Genomic DNA, 19,702 nt, shown 5'->3' with positions numbered 1-19,702 from the left:
CTCATGTGACGCATTTGTGTACAATGCACATATGAATCTTGATAAATATAGTATGTGTATTTTAATGACTGGAAATAATGACAAAAAAAGAAAGAGGGCATGAACTGCTTACACGCTTCATGAAGTATGCTGGCATGAAACATCGCAGTTCATACCCTCATGTATTTTCAAAAATGAAATTCATTTCTTAAATAAATTAAGAGAGTGTAGTGTCATTTGAAGTTGCATTGCTTTGTTAGTGAACTTAGATTTATTTACATACCTTTGGATTTTTCTAGCTTGGAAATGAAGATTATATCTAGTTAATTCCCTACTTTCATCTGAAATTCTCAAATTTCTTGTTCCATGAATTACAGAAGCAATTCTCATTGGTTTCAGAGAAAGTCAGACAGCTCTGCTACGACCAGTAAGTAGTGAACCGGGAGAAAAGCCATACAGTGACTTTGACAAAACCGACACTCAAAGCTCTCTCGCCTCATTTGGGAGAATGACTGGCGATTATCGGAGAGAGCTTAGTGTGCCTCCGTCAGAAGAATCAACTAGGCAATCTTCACCCATTGTTCACGGCAAGGAGGTTGAAGAGGACATTTTTCATCCAAGCAGTGATGATAATTTTTTTAAAATATCTAATCCTGTGTCAGAGAGACTGGCAGATTTTGATAGTGAAATCAACATCAGTGGGCAGGAGCGGGTTCATATTCACAAGTCTTGGGACAATCACCGACAAACCTATTTTAACGGTGTACAGACCAGTGATCGTTATGGTTCAGAGGAGCAGGATGAGCATATCTACGAGACTGTCACAGTGCAAAAAACCAGTGAACTCTCGGATAAATCAGAGAGTCAATCGAATAGTGTAGTATCATGATTACGGTACTGTTAGCTGTGTAAATAGGAGATAAATAATGTTACTGATCATTAGTACTTAAAGAGTGTGTTATGTTTACATTATACATGTATCAAACTCAAAATGATGATTAAATTATGATGCAAATTATTTTGTCACTCATTTTAAAAAGCTCAGCTGTTTGGTCCACTCTTACATGCAATGCTGTATACAACCTTATTTCTGCTACTGCGTTTCCTGCTGTTTTCACTGTGTACCAAAAACTGTTAAATTACAACAGTATTGAATATAATGTATCATAATATCAAAACTCTCATGAACATAACATTTTTATGTGAAATGAACATAAAAACTGTAAAATTAAAACGGATTTTAGACCCCTACCCCCACCACTACCATCACCACTTAAAAAGCATTGAAAATAAGCATGCAAGGGTTACATATGAATTTATATACAGTAGTGACTATTGGTAGGTTTCGATGAGGATCAAATATTGATGAGTATTAGATTGAGATTTAAATGTAGAGAAACACAAGTGATGTCAGACTGCAAGAGTTAAAAGCTTCGAAAGAGTGACCAAAAGCAAACGCCAGGGTCTGTGAGTGCATTGAACAGAAAAAGTACATAAAAAAAATGTGAAGATGACGAACAACGATCAATCTTACAAGTTATAAGATACCACATGGAAGCATGATAGAATATGACAGTGTCGAGATGGAGTATGTCTCTGATCTATCATATTATGTAATGAGAGCAGCAAATATGTTGTCCTTTGTTTCAAAGAAGAATGAAGAAAGATAATTCTTTTTTAAAAACAAATCATACCTTATTGACTTTTTATATGTGTATCTTATTAAATAAGAAGATAAAATAATAAATAAAAATACAAACAAGAAAGAAAGAAAAAAACAACAATACCGAAAACTAACTATCTGAAGTGTGTGCTGTCCTTGGATCCGCTCCCTTTTTCTTTTCTTTTTTTGCCATTTCCGGTTTAAAAAATCGGGTGAAAACATGCGCACATGGTACAAAATGGGATAGGTGCACTTCCTGTAATAATAAATGTAGCTGAACGATCTCTCAAATAATATGTAGGACCCATGGAGAGATACAAAACAGAGACATACATGAATGTAAGTAACTTTAATGAATATTGCTCTCCATTCAAATCGAAAACCAGGTGCAATTGCCGAGGAATTCATTGAATAATGTCAACTATTAAAAATGGCGCCGCTCACTTCCTGTGCTCGTAGTGGTACTGGCACTTGACCAGAATTTAGCACCTGTTGAGAACAGTAAATGATTACGCGCGTGTTTTTCATCAGTGTGAATAAAATTTGAAAGAGCGGAATGATAAGTTTATTAAATTTTACTACCCAGTGCCTGGTTGTAACAACAACACGTGAAATCGCGTACGCATAGTGAGATGTGATGAATGAATGAAATGCAATCAGTTAAATATTAAACGATTGTTATTAATTATGTATCAGCTGTAGATTGTTGATGTTCAGTGCTTCCGTACACAAGTCACATTTTCATTATGCAGAATGAAAGGTGTATTAACAGTTGAAATTCTGTACAAAATCTTGAGCTGATGATCAAAGTGAAGGGTTACATCATTAGATAATAAAACTTAACATGTTTTACTGTATTCGGATGTTGTGGTGAACAGATCTGGTAAATTATCATAAATCTGATTTGAAATATCTCGGATTACTAATTCTTGTATATATTTATATATTATTCACGGTACAGTTGGTACTCAGTTTACACCCTTCTTGTCCAGCTACTGACCACGATTAACCTTCCTGAAGCTATGATAAACTGTATTATGATAAGTTTTGTAACTGTTTTGAAATGGTCCAAGTTTACAGCAGAGTTGTTGAAATTTTTACATCATTGTCAGACATTTGGTCTGACAGTTAAAGGTTCTATCAGACCGGACAAAGTTTTGTCAGACCAGATACAAGTACCTTGTATTGCATAAAAAGAACGAAGAAGAAAAACTGCACCAAAATGCCTTTTATTGTTTTAACAGCAATGCGTCTCCCACTCATAATATCCAGCCAAATACAGTCAGTTTTCCAACCATCTTAGCACAGAAGCCTTCGTAATTTTCTAAGTGGTCCAGGTTCAGCATTTTTTTCTTCTTACCAAGTTGTTTGTTTGTTTTATGTCCCGTCAGAACTTTTCCCCTCATATTGAGACATGACCAGCTGTAGGTGAAACACCACAAATTTAGATCTATGCTTTGTACTTTGACTAAAGACTGTAGTAGTGAGGGTTCTTTAACGTGTAACTTAAAACCTGCCGCAACATTGGAGGTCATATCCGAAAGACCTGTAACTCTCATCTCACTGCTAAATGCCGAGCGTTTGGCGAGGATATATTTACATCTTGGGTTTGACATGGTCATGGCACAAGCAGAACTCAAACTCACGACCTTCCAGTTACGAAGCGAACGGTCTACAACTGAGCTACCACGATCAGTCTTTTCTTCCCAGGTAAAGAACCTTTTATAAATTTGATTGGCCGTGCGGCCATGTTGTTTGAGTGACCTTCACTTGCGCATCTTGAACCCGAGCTCTAAAATAATCGGATCACGTCCGATATTTTCAAACGGCCATTTGGACTGACATTTTCTAGAAAATGATCGGTCCAGCGAAAATTTTACCGACCTTGCCGACAGTTTTCGACAACTCTGCTACAGGAATACCTCCTGACAGTTTGAGACTATGAGTAGTCAAACAGCATTATTGAACTCGGTCTCTGTAGTTAGATAATGAAATGACATCATATTAATCAACTTGAAGGTTTTTTAACAGGAAGCTTTGTTCCTTTATACGATTAAATGTATGGGTAATTAAAATCGAAGGATTCTGATTTATTCAATTTTTTTTTTCAAGATGAGACCGTGAATAACAACACGTGAAGGTATTTAATATTTTTTTTTAAAGATGAATGCATCAAAGATTGTCAGCAGTTTAAAATATTAAGCACATAATATATATATATATATGTGCATTTTTTTCATACCCATATTTAGCATGCATTATCTAAAAGGCTTAGGTATTGAAGTCTTTCATTTCACAATTTTAAGTAGCATTTCAATTTTAATTTCAGTAACTGTAGAAACAGTTTTATCGCAAACTCTTTATTACTAGAATGGTTTCACTGATCGCTGCAGGTTGGAGTGCATCTGATGGCCTGTATCTAAATGGCTTGGTAGCAACATGGGTTGCAGTAGCCTTGGTCATTTGTATTCAAAGTATTGCATCTCGGTAAATCATGTCCCCACCCCCACCCCTTCCTAAGGATATTACATTTATTTTTTGTATACACAACCATCCATAAGGAAAATTATATGCAAGGAATATTGCTCATTTAAATTCAGACAAGGTATACTTTGCATATCTTGAAAAATCAACTAAAGGAGGTATGCTACACCAGAGAAATTTGATATGGATGAAAAGTGGAGAATATGTACAACAATATTTTGAAGTTGAAAATTTTCAAATTTACTTTATTTTGTCAAAAAATACAGTTTTAGTAGAAGGTAATCTGAAAATTGTTTAAAACCCCTGCTGGACTCGAACCTGCGACCTACAGTTCAGCAGTCGGTATTCTAACCTACTGAGCTACTCAGCTATGTATTTAAAAGGAAAAGTAAAATATTGCTGATATTGATATTTTCATCCATGTTTTTAAAGGAAGTCAGCCATTATGACAGTGTTGAGTACTACCTTAAAGTGGTTTAAAGTTTACTCCCGTCTTCATTAAAATGTTCCTGTTATTTACTTCATAGACAAAACTTTATGTTACAATTTTATTCTTGAATAATGACATTTTTTTCCTTTCTTTATTCCCCTTTGTCAAAATGAGTATGTGGCAATAAGGGTCAATATTTTCATGAAAATAGATTTTTTTCTGGGGATAATAAATGAGACGATTTTGTGTTGAATACCTTGCAATTATACGATCCTTTAAGTTAATTCTGAAACAGGAAAAAATTCAAATGAAGTTTACCCTCTGAAGGTTGGAAATTTTGGAAAAAGATTTGAAATATTGTGCTTTTAACATGAATCATTAGGGGGAAAGAAAGCCAATGATGCACATTATTATTGCAATAATTTATTACATATTGTCTTCCCTAGATAAAAGATACACTGACAATTTAAATTTAAACAGTATTCTATTATGATAAATCATTTATAACAGGATCAGACAGCAGACACTACCTATATTAAGTCCTCTACGTAAATACCTAATTTTCTTCAATAACCTTATGTCTTTTATTCTGATGTAAATACACATATTGTATTTTTTATGGAATTATCCACATGTATAATTGTTTATAAGTGGTAACTGTATATACACATTAGTTCATGTGTACCGTATATGTGATGTAGAATTGATACACATCATATTTGATCATCAAGTGAATAGCTATCAGATGAACTGTGATAATTTCTCATTCATAATTTGATGTGTCGGTACTACCATAAAGTACAAGTAAACTAATCGAAAGTGGGTTATCTACACGGCGGTACACTCCTCTCTAACTGCACCTTTTTATGAATGAAATAGTTCGGAGCAAAACAGATGATGCTAGTGATTTACCTATCTCGTCAGATGAGTTTTCCTAAAACATGCCAATCGTTCGTGATTCAGTGAAATTGGTTGCTTTTTTTTTTTAAATCGAGTAGCATCTTTACCGCACATTTCAAGTCCAGAAGTTGTTTATGAAGTTTATAGCATTGCATCTGCTACAAACCTGAAACATGTTGTCTCTATTCTTTTCAAAGAATGATAATCAAATTATAACATATTCACATATATAGACTTTAGAGGTGGGAAAGGTAACAGTTTTAGTGCACATATGCTTGAAATACTACCTAGTTTCAGTAAGTTGAAATATTGGATACATTCTATGCATTTCATAAATCATGCATGGAGAATAAAATAATTTCCCCCTCCCCTACAAGTTGCCTGCACTGAATATATAGATATAGATACAATGTGTTAAATTATATTATTAATGACACATTAGAATAAAAACATGAACCTTAACAGAAGTAGTAGTCAACTATATAGGAAGGACTTCATTGGTTCCAATCAAATTTAGCCGTCCAATGGTCCGATGTATCTCGTGTAAACTTGTTAAACTCTTATTCTTGTATAATCATGCATAACTGTAGAGGGAGAACTTCATTGGTTCAAATCAGATTTAGCCAGTAAGCACCGATGTTATAAAACTCTTTATTCATTGATGATTTTACATAAGTCTGGTCAAAAAGATTCCATATTTCTTGTGCAGATTTGCTCACAGCATATGTTTAAAGTTCTGTCGTGTTCTTCTCCTGGCAGTTAAATATATTTTGTTTTATATGATAATTTAAAAATGCATTGTTTGTTTTTGCATTATACAGCAGAAAATGTGGATAAAAGAATGAAATGAATGAATGAGAATTATATCATTTGCAGTTTAGATAGTATGCCTTTTTATGGCTTCTGGCTTGTTGTGTTATGGCATTGAGATTTGTGGGAGATTGATTCATTGCATCATGCTTTATGTTATTATGCATAGGGATTTGACACCAGCTATGAGGGTAGCTGTAAATTTTTACCTATGATCTTTACTGTGCTAACGCCCCACTGTGACACTTGACCTCAGTATCCAAAAATACAAGGACTTTTACTGATTGTGCTAAAGAGTCACAGTTATATTTTAACTTTTGATTCAGACATACAACCTCTGAAATTAATCCCATAGCTTGGTTCATTAATTTTGAGCAGTTCAGTAATTGGAAAGAATGATGTGTATATTTCATTTGTATCTGTATTTAAATCGGTGGACAAATCTTGATGTCTTTCTACTTCATGTACAATATAACTTCACTGTCAAGAAATTGAGCACACTACTGTATTGGTATTAATTATATCATTACCAATGAAAGAAATCTGTGTAAAGTCTTGAAGTCTCTTTGAGATTTATATGTCTGACATTACAAAGAATTACATTCTTGAAGATTTGATATTTCTGAGAAAGTTTATACCATATTTTGAGCTTTATATATATCATTAGTGTACAAGGAATTACATTCATGAAGATTTGATATTTCTGAGAAATTTTACCAATTACATAAGTTTCCTTCTCCTTTTTGATTGTAAAAGTTATGTGTGTGTAAACAATTTCTTAAAAAGAGTACTTACCACCTCTTCACAATAACTTACTGTATCTTTGCACTATCTTGTAAATAACACTGCAAGATATGTGCTCGGAGAATTTTAAGTAGCCTAGGATATGGTATTTCCCTTACCACTTTGAGTTTAAGCTGAAATTCTAACCAAAATAGAATGTTGAATTAGGACATGTAATGATAATATACATAATTTTAATTACTTTAAAAAAAAAATTAGAAATTTATATTAACAGCATTTGTGAAGTTATTACAAATGGGATTCTGAAGCTAGAGTATGAACTTAATTTTTCTGTTTCCATCATTGTAATATAGATGTTCATGTTGGTAAACTTAACAAAAAAGATAGTAAAAGTGTTTTTATTACAGCCAGAAATTTGTCAAGTAAGAATCAAATGTACAATATATAGGTATCTATTTAGAAAGGCTTTCAGGTAATATTTAGTTTATAATAAATGCTGATTGAAATGAGTTCTTTGAATATTCAATGTAAAATTTTCACACATTTTTTGTGAGGCTTGGGGTAAAAAAAAACTTGAGTGGAGTGGAGTGATTAATCTAGAATAACCTACAATCCAAAGCTAGATGTATGAACTATAAATACTATGACATGCATAATGAAGATTCAGAATGTAGATGTATGAACTATAAATACTCTGACATGTATAATGAAGATTCAGAATGATGACAAACATTATCAATGCTCATCATTTGGTATAGTATTGAGAAACAAAACATGTCACAAGCATGCAGCATAGAGTGGTCTGAAGCTAGATGTATGACTTTGTATGTCGGATTCATTGAGATGAATTATCAATTAGGGTATGAGAATTAGGTGATGAAATGTAAATTGGTAATTCATCTTGCTCATTGTTTTTAGAAGGCTGTTAAGAGTAGGACACAGCTGTCAGTGTCAACCTGATCTCAAATCTGCTGCTGCTGTGACAAATCTTTTAATGATTAAAATGTGAATGTTGGTAAATGTCTTTGAAGCTTCCCTTTAATCTATTTAACACAGAGAAAGACCATTTTTTTTTTCTGTCACATTTTTGATTAGATAAGTGCAAAAAGGCAACACACTGTCTGTGAATAAAGCAGTGTCTTCGAGTTAACTTTGTATATATATTTGGTTTTTATATATCTTAGAGTTAACTTTGTATATATATTTGGTTTTTATATATCTTAGAGTTAACTTTGTATATATATTTGGTTTTTATATATCTTAGAGTTAACTTTGTATATATATTTGGTTTTTATATATCTTGATTGAATATAGAGGTAAGTTTGCACACACTAAATGAAGACGGGGGAGTAACCTGTTAACAATTCCACTATAAACAGCTTTTGACTTTTTGACTCCCACTCCACTCAGCTATTTACAGTTGATAACTCTATATATATTAACAAAAAAGAAATTGGAAGTGTTTTTACTACAGCCAGGAAATTGTCAAGTAAGAATCGAATGTACGATATATAATCTATTTAGAAATGTTTTCAAGTAATATTTTAGTTTATAATAAATGCTGATTGAAATGAGTTCTTTGAATATTTAATGTAAAGTTTTCGCACGTTTTTTGGGGTTTTTTTGTGAATTCTTCATGTTGGTATACAACTGGTAATGCCATGTGTTGAAATCGGATCTGTTAGCATTCCCTCACCTGTCATCAGCAGAAACACAATTGATTGGATGTTTTGTGAAAGTTATGCAATGCACACGGTTTTGGGATTGGCAATTGTTTATCCCCCTCCCTGCTTTAAGGAAATTCCACATATTTTAAACATCTAATTAAACAGGGGGGATTTTCTTTTGCTGGTGTAAAGTCAGATGATGTCATAATCCCTGATCAGAGAAAAGAATTTGTGGTTCCCCAAAGCCATAAAATGTCTTATACCTGTAATTGTAATTAGGAGGGGGAAAAAACTAGGGCATAATTACCCCAGCTGGCATTTGTACTTAATTCATAAAAGCTCTTTCTATCCTGTGCTGATGCTTCATTGATGAGAAGAGAGGGGGGAAATGAAAGAGAATAGGGGAGACAGAGGAAAGTTTGGAAAGCGTTTCCATCTCTTGTCCAGCATCGGAAATGTAACCTTGATGAAGCATGTACAACACAGGGTGGAGGCGACATTCCCTGTTTGTTTTACACGGAAGGTCAGGCCCCCATCTGGTAGGAGGGAGGAGAAGTGAGATATTTTGGTTCTGGTGGTGATTGTTAACAGGTGTTTGCCCCGTGGTGAGCCCCACTGTAATTATGAACAGGAAACAAGAGTTAGCAGAATAGACAGATAGGCGAGCATCCTCTTCACTAACAAAACTCTCTTGAACATCAGTGTGGTGAAAACTCCGGAAGTTCTTCTGCCTTCTGAATTCAGGCTTTCTCAGCATCTGTGTGTGTATGCTTCTGTCCCTCTCTCCGCCTCGTCATGACCCAATCCCAAAAACGTCATCTGTTCAGGTGATCAGTGCAAGAGGATTATTAACAACTTCAACATGGGTAGGATATACCCATGGAACAGCAAGGATTAGTGTGTTAATATGTTTAATATGCTTAACAAGGATTTAGCTGTGCTGTTTTAACACTTCTCTTTTTTTCTCTCTCTGCTGGTTTTAATCACATGGAGGGAAAGAGAAGAGAATGTAAAGCCAAATTGAGCAATGTTGTGAGGAAAGCTGGGGAGAAAGGCAGAATTTTAATGGGACTGGGGAAGTCCTTGGATGGGGACAAAGTGAATCTGCTTCAGGATGCTCCCACTAGTTTGTCAGAATCGGAAGATGTGTGTGGTAAGAGTAACGCCAGGAAAATTCCATGCGGAACAAAAGTACTGAGACCGTCTGCTCCAGAAGCAGAGGATTTGATTCCATGGAATTTTGTGGATCAAAAAGAGGACTTTTCTGACAAGTGTCACATTCGTCTTTCTGGACGGAAGGCCAGTGATGATTGGTCCTCCGAAGGGGTTAGAGGGTCAGAGTCTGAGATCAGAAGATGGTCAAATAATGATGTGATATCATCAGAAACAGAAAAACTGTTAACGAGTGTGCCCTGTGATAGACTGGAACGTTTTTCAACTATGCCGAAACTACGCAAGAAGAAAAAGACATTTGTCCCAGGTAGTCTAAATGTAGACTGTTCATTCGATGAAAACATTCTTTTAATCATTCAAATACAAATACAAAGTTTTCAATGGGTTGTTTTTTCAGTCACTTTGCTCAAAACTAGTACAAAAATTGGTGAATTGACATATAGTTATGCATGATGAGTTAGAATGCCATATGTTTTTCCCAAAATACAAATACTAGTATTCTATGGGTTTTTTTTTAATCACTTTGCTCAAAACTAGTACAAAAGATTGGTGAATTGATATGTAGTCTGTGCATGATGGGTTAGAATGCCATATGTTTTTTCCTTTGGCAGGAAATGGCACATGGAATTTTTGTTAGCTGAAGTATTTTGTGGATTGTGCATTTTAATATTTTCAAATCAGTACTGTCTGTTCTATTGAAAGGTGTTAAATTATCAATAGCAATAGAGATCACAGAGAAAGTAAATATTGTCTAGATGAATGAGTATCCTACAAATACATGTACATAATGAAATATGAAGACATTAGATCTCAGATTGTAAATCTACATAGAATTAAATAGTTGCCAGTGTATCATTGGGGAGCAGACAATTTCCAGTGGTCTTTGCAATCATTGCAAACTTTTATTTTGACAAGGTAACAAAAACCGGTGCAAAGTGACAAGAGTATTCAATCACTGAGTGGAGTGATAACCACTTGTGAGATAATCATAGTATCATCACGTTCCCCGTTAAAATGTAAAATGAGGTTACCAACAGAAGTGATAATTTCAGAAACAATCAAAATGCTGCAATTTTTTCCCCCATGAAAATCACAGCAGTATGGTTGAACTTTAATACAGATAATGGGCAGGATGTTCACAAGATCATCTCGTCATCAGCCACATTTTACCGATCACAGGCCAAAATGATGATAAAAAATGAATGAAATAAAAGAAGGGGTCCCTTTAAAGAGCAAGTTGAGAGTTGATTAGACCGGTGAATCCATTAATGGTATTGCCACTGAGGCCAAGGAAATCATACCCCCAAACTCTCAAACAAATTCTGTTCACTGTGTATGGAGAGGAAATTTCAAAGAGTCAATTTATTTCATATGAAATTTGTGTTACAAAAATTTTTCATTTTTTTAATGTGTGTTGAAACTGATGTTCAGCATAGAACCCTCCCATGAATAATCAATGTGGGGAGAAACACTAAGATTGATTTTACTTTATTTCAGAATGGCTAACCATGGCCAAAACGCCGTCCAGTCGATCAAGCCTACGTGAAAAGTTACAAGAAGAATTTTTGTCTTGCAAGATTTGTCTAGAATCCTTTATAAAGCCTAAAGCGTTGCCATGTCTACACAGTTTTTGTGAACACTGTCTAAGGGACTATGTAAGGAGACATCCCGGTGAAAAACCGGGACACTTTCCGTGCCCCATGTGCCGAAAGGACACGAAAATTCCCGAGAGGGGAATCGGTGATTTCCAGGATAATTTCTTACTCCTTTCCCTGTCTGACACACTAGAAGAAGACGAGGAACCCTGGAAGTTCTGCCCCTCCCCGGGGAAACAGCAGACAAGTAACACACTAGTGTCCCCGCCAAGGACATTTGCCCCTCCCACTCCACAGGAACAGCACCTGAGGACTTTTGAGTAAGTTTGATATGCTTCTTAAGACTCTTCGGGGGAGGGGGGGATTGTTTTGTGTGTCCCAATTTTAGGCATTGAAAGAAAACTTTGGAAACTGTGCTGAAGGATTTTAAATGTCAAATTTCAAGCTTAGTTGCATACTATAAATGTAATAATTTCATTCACCTTTAGTAAAAATCTTGCATGGATGTTTTGTCAGGTGAACATTTAACTATTTTTTAAAAGGATTAAACTCCCATGGTTCCTTAAAATTTACCTGTAAAAATGGGGAAGGGATTCTGATAAACAATATTATTGTTTATGTGTTATTGTATCAGTAAAGCTGAAGAAAATGAGTGATTTTTCATTTCAAAATAAAGGTACCCTTTTGACATGTTCAGGAACCATTGTACATTGGTTTCAAACTATCAATCTCAAAATTTTCTTAATGTTTTACTCTGATCCGTCGAAAGAATATTGCTCACTCTGACGTAACTCAGTCATCAGATAATGGATTCAATTTGTGAAATGGATGTAAATTTTGCGAGATATTTTCAAAGAATGTGGGAGAAATAATTTATCTGTGATTTGATTCAGACATATAATGCGAACGATTTTAAGGAATTTATCAAATCTTGTTTTTAAAAATTTGAAAAGTTTACACGGATGAGTCACAGAAAAATGATCAATGTTCTACATATTTTGTATCCTTCATCTTATCAAATTCTTGATGGAAAAATTCCTATTTGTTTTTCAGTTCTTATTTATACAAGATATCTATGCTCAGCTTGAAGTCTTAAAATTCATCAGAAATCACTAACACTGATACAGAAAACTTGCAAAAGTTTTCGGTTGTTGTTTTTTCCAAATTTTTTTCCAGCAGAAAAGATAATGGTGTGTTTCTACAAAAAGTCGCAGTTGCAATAGGAAATATTTGAAAACCCCTACATTTATATTTCTCTTAATTAAATCAAAATTTGTGTTTATATATATAATTGAAGTATTGCATACACAATCTCTCTCTCTTTCTCTCTCTCTCTCTCTCTCTCTCTCTCTCTCTCTCTCTCTCTCTCTTTCTCTCTCTTTCTCTCAGGTTATTTATTTGTGTATGTAATGCATAAAGTTTAAGATGTGATGCTATCAAACACTTGGATAACATGCAATGTATGCCTTCCGGATCTTGAGAACTGTAATCACAGGATCAATTATGTCTGAATATTATAGGACTCTGAAAAACTAGCCAAAAATTGATGGCATGTGCCATATGTTGAAGAGTTTTATCCCTCATTTTGATCATCATTATGCTAATTATCACCTTGTATCACCAACCCATCTCTCTGATTTCAGCTAGAAATCTGTCATATCTGTTTCATCTCTGAAATATTTTTATGATCTTCTATACTGTTCAAGTCAAGCTTCCGTCCAGAAGGTCATAAATTGTGTCTAATCATCTAGATATCAAACTAATGAAAAAAAATCTGTTTTGACATGTTTTTAATTTCATTGGTCCGTTAGGATAAGAGTTCTAGAACTCTGATATGAATATGTTACGGAGTCGATTGATATTTCTTAATGAATGTTATGATAACATCCTGCCAGAAAATACTATAGGCATTTTGGATACATGTAGAATTAAAAAACAAGACCCAAAAAACACCAACAAATGAGGTTTCTGCAGATTTTTTTCTTGACATTCCATACAATATTTCATACAAGATACATCCCTCTTGAAAGCTTATGTAAGCTAGATGTGAGTTTTGGCACCGGAATACTTTACATTTCTCCTGGAAAACACCTGCAACTCGAAGAGCTTGTAAAATATAAGATGTTTATTGCCTTCCTTGGTACCTGGCCCTGCATTGAAAAAGATGTACAACGAAAACGCAAGAGATAAAAGACTTGCGAGGGGCATTCGGTTTAGAAATTGATTTCCAGACTCGGCATGCATTAGCAGGATGATAAGACTACTTTTTTCTTGAGCCTTGTTCTTGCAAGTTCATTCTATTAATTAATTGACATAACAGTGTACTTTTTCCTTTCGTTAATTTTTTTTAGGTCACAGGATAAAAGGCACACTAGGAGAAAGTAAAAGCATCAGCTCATAAGAATTTAATACATTGTAGATGGGTTCATTAATGAAGAATCTATATGGGGTTGCTGTGTATATTGATTTTGAATCAGCATTTTTTTTTTTTTTTTGGATAAGTGAAAAGTAGGAACATTTTGAATCAACATATTTTTTTTAAAAAGCCTTTGAAATTTAATTTTAATTTTGTTTTAGAAATTTGGATCCTAAGGCAACATTTTAGTTATTACTAACACCTTAAGGTTTTCATGAATGGAGAATTGATATACTAACTTGACAAAAACAGCAATTTCATACAGATGTAGATTATTTAAAATAGATTTAATTAAATATAAAACCAACAAGGGGAAAAAATTTGTGAAACGGATAAAAATTGAAAGCTTGAAGTGTTTTTAACTAATATTGCCAGAAAAAAATTCTGGAAAAGCTAATTTTTGTGAATTTTTTTGTTGTGTGATATCTTCAGTATGTGGCAGGTGTTGGGAAATTAGTTTCCAGTTTTTGTGGACTTTACTGGGTTGAATGTTTGTATAAATGGGAGAAAATTTTCCATCTCGTGTCTGAAAATCATTTTGAATGATATTGATTAACCCTTTAACACTCAACTGGCTACTTGTAACAGACTGATTGATTTTAATACCAAAGCTGAAAGCGCTCTGTGAATGTGTAGCTGTTTTCTAACAGATAAAGTTTGAAATTGTTAAATGTTACGTTACATATATCTTTCTACTTCACTTATGCTGTTACATTATCACATTCATGTTTTGAAAAATTTTATTCAAGACAAAATTATGTAAGGATACGTGTATTATTATAACAACTTTTCATTAATGCAATGTCAGTTGTCATTTTGGTGTCGGAAAATTTTATCGTAAAATTGTGATTTACTATTTCAATGACAGAAAAAATTAATGTTTATAAACTTTCGTTAATAATATATGTGTTAGAAAACCCATACAGAGGCTCTGAATGAAGCAAAATTGTGTTATTATTGTCTTCCTGTACAAAAATTTATTTCTATAAAATGCTGTAATATACAATAGAACAAAAATCTTTATTTTTATAAAATCTTAAACTTAGTTTTTATTTTATTAATGATTATTATAGTTAATGTTACGTACAAAACTATCATAATAACTATTTTACAACAAAATAAAATTTTCAGATTTAGAGCTAGTATTGCTTTAATGTTTAGTGTTTAAAGTGAAAATTAAAATGTTGTTTTGTTTTTTCAGTTGGTACTTCGGTAAGGTATCCAGACAAGCCTCAGAAGATTGGCTGCTGAGCCCAGGCTACCCCAAGGGGACATACCTAGTCCGACAAGGGGAGGCAGCCCCAGACACTTACACCCTGTCAGTGAGAGACTGCGATGAATTACGGGGGTACATAGTGAAGCATTACAAAATACACACACAGAGAGACCCTCAAATTGCGTTTCAGAATTACTTCATTACACCACGGAAACGTTTCCGGACGCTGGATGAATTGGTGAATCACTATTCAGGTGTGTATTTGTATTATATGCCTTGCAGAAAAAAAAGATTGGTGCATACTTTATTTTTGGTCTTGTTTCTTTTCTTCTGTAAGTTAACCTTGGATATACAGGGTATTCTGGTTTCCTCTAGGTATTCCGGTTTTCACCGGGTATTCCAGTTTCCTCTTGGTATTCTGGTTTCCTCTGGGTATTCCTGTTTCCTCTGGGTATTTCCGTTTTCTCTGGGTATTCTGGTTTTCACCAGGTATTCCAGTTTTCTCTGGGTATTTTCGTTTTCTCTGGGTATTTCCGTTTTCTCTGGGTATTCTGGTTTCCTCTGGGTATTCTGGTTTCCTTTCCTCTGGGTATTCCGATTTCCTCCCATGTTAATGATCCCCTCACATCAATATCTGAGTGGACAAGAGACATTCATAATAGAAGTTGTTTAAGTTTATTAAGTTTGAAGTAAATGTAATTAAGAAAAAGGAGAGGATCTAGGATCATTTATACTCTTTGTGTCATTAACTGTATAATGTCAAGGTAACCAGTATCTTGTGTGTCAGGTCATGGAGTCAGTATTGTCATAACATCTGAACTGTACAAAATAGTCAAAGGTCAAGGTTAAAGACTCAGTCATATAAGATAAAGGTCAGGGTCAAATATGTCTGGGGTTAGGGCCTTGTATTTCACAAACACATATTTCTGTTACAGTCATATCACGAGATTCTTGTTTCATATTGTGTTCCATGCCATTAAAGTTCAAATATTAAATGTTTTTTGTTACATTACATTTCAACTTCCTGTCATTGCAGAAAATGTTGATGGTCTGTGTTGCAAACTACTGCAGACTTGTATGAAGCCCCGGTCTCTGATTTGGGCATTTGATCGGGGAAAACCAGACGAGTATGCCACAACCAGGGACACGGTATTAAGAGTTAGAAAGCTAGGGAGTGGGCAGTTTGCCGAAGTATGGCTAGGTAGGTGTACATAAATTATTTTATGTTGTCCAATTTCATACGTGTATACAAAAATGTATGCTGTAGAGTATACATGTATTTGCATAAAATTGTCTCCCCTGCAATACAGAATTTAATTCCAGTTGTGATTCTTCTACTGTATACTTTCACAACATAAAAATTGAGAGAAGTTAGGAAAACAAAAAGTGAACAGATGAAACTGCTGTCAGAATTTTCTTTGTTGGAGGTATGAAAGTGCTGCAATATGTTAGCGTTTATGAGTGGGTGCCAGTGGCATTCCTTAAAAGAAGGGGGAGGGAGTGTCAGCATTTATAAGTGGGTGCATGCTTATGGCATTCCTTAGGGGGAGGGGGTATGCGAGTGTAGTAGGTTTATTTCTAGTGTATGGGAATGGTACTAATGCCCATTCAATTGGGAAAAATAGAATCAAAATAGAACAAATTGGGAATTTTCTTTCATGTCTACAAATGGCATTTGTTTTGATATGAACACTGAATAAACCATATCTTAATTAATAAATAAACTTGTGTTCATTGTTTAAAATTTTATGAGAGTGCCATTTATATTGACTTACTTTCCATTTAAGAAGAAGTGAAGAAATTAGTCAACTCGTATGTTTCATATAAAGTAAATTATGAGCCTCGAATTACTAGACTTAACAATTTGTTACTGAGCATTTTTTACCCTGAAAATTGAGAAAAACCGAGTGTTTGGCACTGGGAATTGTACTGTTTATCGGTACAAGTAATATAAGGGAGAAAACCACTGTAATGGGTACATGGCAGTGGTATTTCTTGTGAGGGGGTGGTGTTGTATAAGGGGTACATGGCAGTGGTATTTCTTGTGAGGGGGTGGTGTTGTATAAGGGGTACATGGCAGTGGTATTTCTTGTGAGGGGGTGATGTTGTATAAGAGGAGGCTGGCAGTGGTATTTCTTGTGTGAGAGGGTGGTGTTGTATAAGAGGGGACTGGCAGTGATGTTGCATATGAGATATCAGATTTCTGAGTGAGTGGCAGTGGTATTCCTTTTGTACGGGGGATTTTGGGGGGGGGGGGGGGGGGGGGGGGGGGGGGTCAGCATATTTGAATTGGTAAATACCAGTGGCATCCCAAGTGTAAGAGAAGAGGGGGGGGGGTGGGGGGTGATGTAGGAATGGGTAAATACCAGTGGCATCTCTTGTGAGGGAGGGGGTTTCAGTATTTCTCAGTGGGTGCATGCCTGTGGCATTCCTTTTGAGAGAGAAGGAGGGGGATATCAGTGAGAGAGGGGGGATATCAGTGTGAGAGAGAGAGGGGAGATATCAGTGAAAGAAAGAGGAGAAAGAAGGGGGATATCAACATGAGAGAGAGAGGAGGGATATCAGTGAGTGAGAGAGAGAGGGATATCTGAGAGTGATAAAGAGGGGGGACATCAGAGAGAGAGAGGGGGGGGGGGGTGTCAGCATTTATCAGTGAGTGCATGCTGTGACATTCCTTGTGAGGGGATGTTGTCCATGAGTGGTCTCCAGTGACTGGTATTCTTTATGAGGGAGTATCAGCTTAATGGCACCCTTGAATATTTTACTGAAATATATTTTTACTTGTATTACAATATTCAATACATTAAGTGAAATTTGAGTAATCTATGTATCTTCGTAATATATAACCATTATATTCTCTCAGTGTGATGAAATCTGAAAGTAATATGAAATGACATACAAATGTAAATTTCTAAATGCCTACAGAAATATAGAATATAATTATGAAGGATGTTATTATGTTTCTGAAAAGTTTAATTGCATATGAGCAGAAATATATATTAAATTACATTTAAAGGCTAGATTTTGACTCAAGCTGAAATATGTTTACCACATACAGCACAAAATAAATCTGATATGATGATTAAAGTATTCAACAATCACATTTCATATCTGTTAAGTGGATGGTGTGATTTTTGTAATCATGGTATCATTTTGAAGTGTTTATCAAATAAATAGAAACCACCAAAGGAATTTACAAAATTTTGATTACACCTTGATTTATTTCACCGTGAATTATGGGAAGAGCATGTTTTATTAAATTATTTTAAAAAGAAATTGTATTTTCATACAAATATCTTGGTAAAATGTTACATAAACTTTCTCAATATAAAATATGAAATGAAGGTAATCATATATTTTTAGAAAATTGGATTTTTCTTATTTTCATCAATGGTGGGTAACTCTTCCAAAAAAGTCTCCAGTCCAATAAGATGGCTTCTAATAATCTACCAGTCATATAGATTTGGACTATTTCACTTTCATCCTTATTTAACAATAAACATTTATCTTGATTTAAATCATTCAAAATTGTTCAATCTCTTATTGTTAAACATTGAGTACCTTAAAGGACAACAAGCATGATTCCCATCGTCATGGAAAATTCGCCGAAACTTGGATAAACGCTGGATGACAAAGTCATCTACCAAGTTATTCGATTTAAGTTTAAAAGCCATGAGCAGACTGAAACAGATTTACCGGGGGGGGGGGGGGGGGGGGGGGGGGGGGGGGGTCAAAATTGATAAAATCTGTTCCAGTTGACTATAGAAATTAACAGAAAATAGATTTGGTGATTCAAACTCTTGACATCAATTGACATTTCAGTTATATTTTGTAATTGACAAACCCATTATTCGTTGAAATGGAAGAAAAAAATTATATGTCTCCAGCTAACCTGCTGCAAAATAAACAATTGTGTACTAAATACGCAGACTTTATAATGAGATATACCTGCTCATTTTTATATGATAAAAACATTTCTTTACTCAAATAAAATATATATTCAAGAAGTTGCTGTGACAACCACATTTTGAGTATATGCTCAGAATTCTGTGCAAAGCTTTAAATTTTGAATAAATGTAGGGGGGAAATATCTTATCTTTAAACACATATCGTATTGCATTGTATTATTTCTCATCTCTTTAATTCTCAAAAAAGAAGAGGGGGGGATTTGCTATCATACTTTTTCTTATAAATCATTTCAATTAGGCTAGGCAATGGTGCTCAAATATTTGTAACACAACTTAGAAAATGTGTGTCTTTTCTGCTCACTGGTAAAATCAAAAGAAAGAAAGAAATTACTAGAGTGTTTTGTTTCGTAATCTAGGTTTTAAATGTAGATATCTGTTATATCCCATTAGAATTATGTTGATGTCTTATACGGATATTTGTAACCGTTCCTATTTGTATTTCACCATGTTCTATATTCCGACATCTCAATAAAGCACGTTTTAAAGAAGAATTTCTTCTATTTCAATTGGATTTGAGACCCCTTTCAACTGCAGACCTGTCAATTAGGTCTCGCTAGATTCATCATATGTAACAGTTGAATGAAATTGTATTTCATTTAGAATGTAAAGTACTTTAGTACTTAGTATAGTCATACATTACCATAACTTTTGTTCAGA

The 19,702-nt window shown here is 34.4% G+C and overlaps 2 protein-coding genes and 1 long non-coding RNA gene across 4 annotated transcripts in view; 2 read left to right on the top strand and 1 right to left on the bottom strand.

Moving 5' to 3' along the window:
• Nucleotides 1–995, top strand: part of LOC125660413 (uncharacterized) — a 47,421-nt gene extending 46,426 nt beyond the window's left edge. The window contains exon 21 of the mRNA XM_048892234.2: nt 379–995. Within this exon, the coding sequence (XP_048748191.1) occupies nt 379–868 (490 nt within the window). The 3' untranslated portion in view covers nt 869–995. The remainder of the gene's footprint in view (nt 1–378) is intronic.
• LOC125660414 (uncharacterized) lies at nt 711–7,102 on the bottom strand. Its single transcript, XR_007364323.2, has 2 exons — nt 7,062–7,102; nt 711–1,898 (listed from the first exon to the last, which is right to left on the bottom strand). It is a non-coding gene; the product is annotated as an uncharacterized LOC125660414 (long non-coding RNA).
• Nucleotides 7,103–8,633: 1,531 nt separating this feature from the next.
• On the top strand, nt 8,634–17,216 carry LOC125660410 (uncharacterized). 2 transcript variants are annotated; one of them, XM_056150174.1, is made up of 5 exons: nt 8,634–10,157; nt 11,348–11,765; nt 13,797–13,826; nt 15,063–15,331; nt 16,114–17,216. In XM_056150174.1, the coding sequence occupies exons 1-5, from the start codon at nt 9,665–9,667 to the stop codon at nt 16,290–16,292; spliced, it is 1,389 nt and encodes a 462-aa protein (XP_056006149.1). In that variant the 5' UTR covers nt 8,634–9,664; the 3' UTR covers nt 16,293–17,216. The 2 variants fall into 2 exon arrangements, with proteins under 2 accessions (XP_056006149.1, XP_056006150.1); XM_056150175.1 differs by lacking the exon at nt 13,797–13,826 and having other exon boundaries at nt 16,114–17,212.
• The last annotated feature ends 2,486 nt before the right edge of the window (nt 17,217–19,702 follow it).

Source organism: Ostrea edulis, chromosome 9, assembly GCF_947568905.1.
Source record: "Ostrea edulis chromosome 9, xbOstEdul1.1, whole genome shotgun sequence".
NCBI lineage: Eukaryota > Metazoa > Mollusca > Bivalvia > Ostreida > Ostreidae > Ostrea > Ostrea edulis.
Note: the sequence above shows the minus strand (reverse complement) of the source record. Positions and strands in the feature narration are given on the sequence as shown.

What these genes read in the sequence shown, in the direction of transcription:
- LOC125660410 (XM_056150174.1), top strand. Translation starts at nt 9,665, where the DNA reads ATGGAGGGAAAGAGAAGAGAATGTAAAGCCAAATTGAGCAATGTTGTG. An exon ending in CAGCACCTGAGGACTTTTGA is followed by an intron (nt 11,766 to 13,796) that starts GTAAGTTTGATA and finishes AATTTTTTTTAG; the next exon opens with GTCACAGGATAAAAGGCACA. An exon ending in AAAAGGCACACTAGGAGAAA is followed by an intron (nt 13,827 to 15,062) that starts GTAAAAGCATCA and finishes TTGTTTTTTCAG; the next exon opens with TTGGTACTTCGGTAAGGTAT.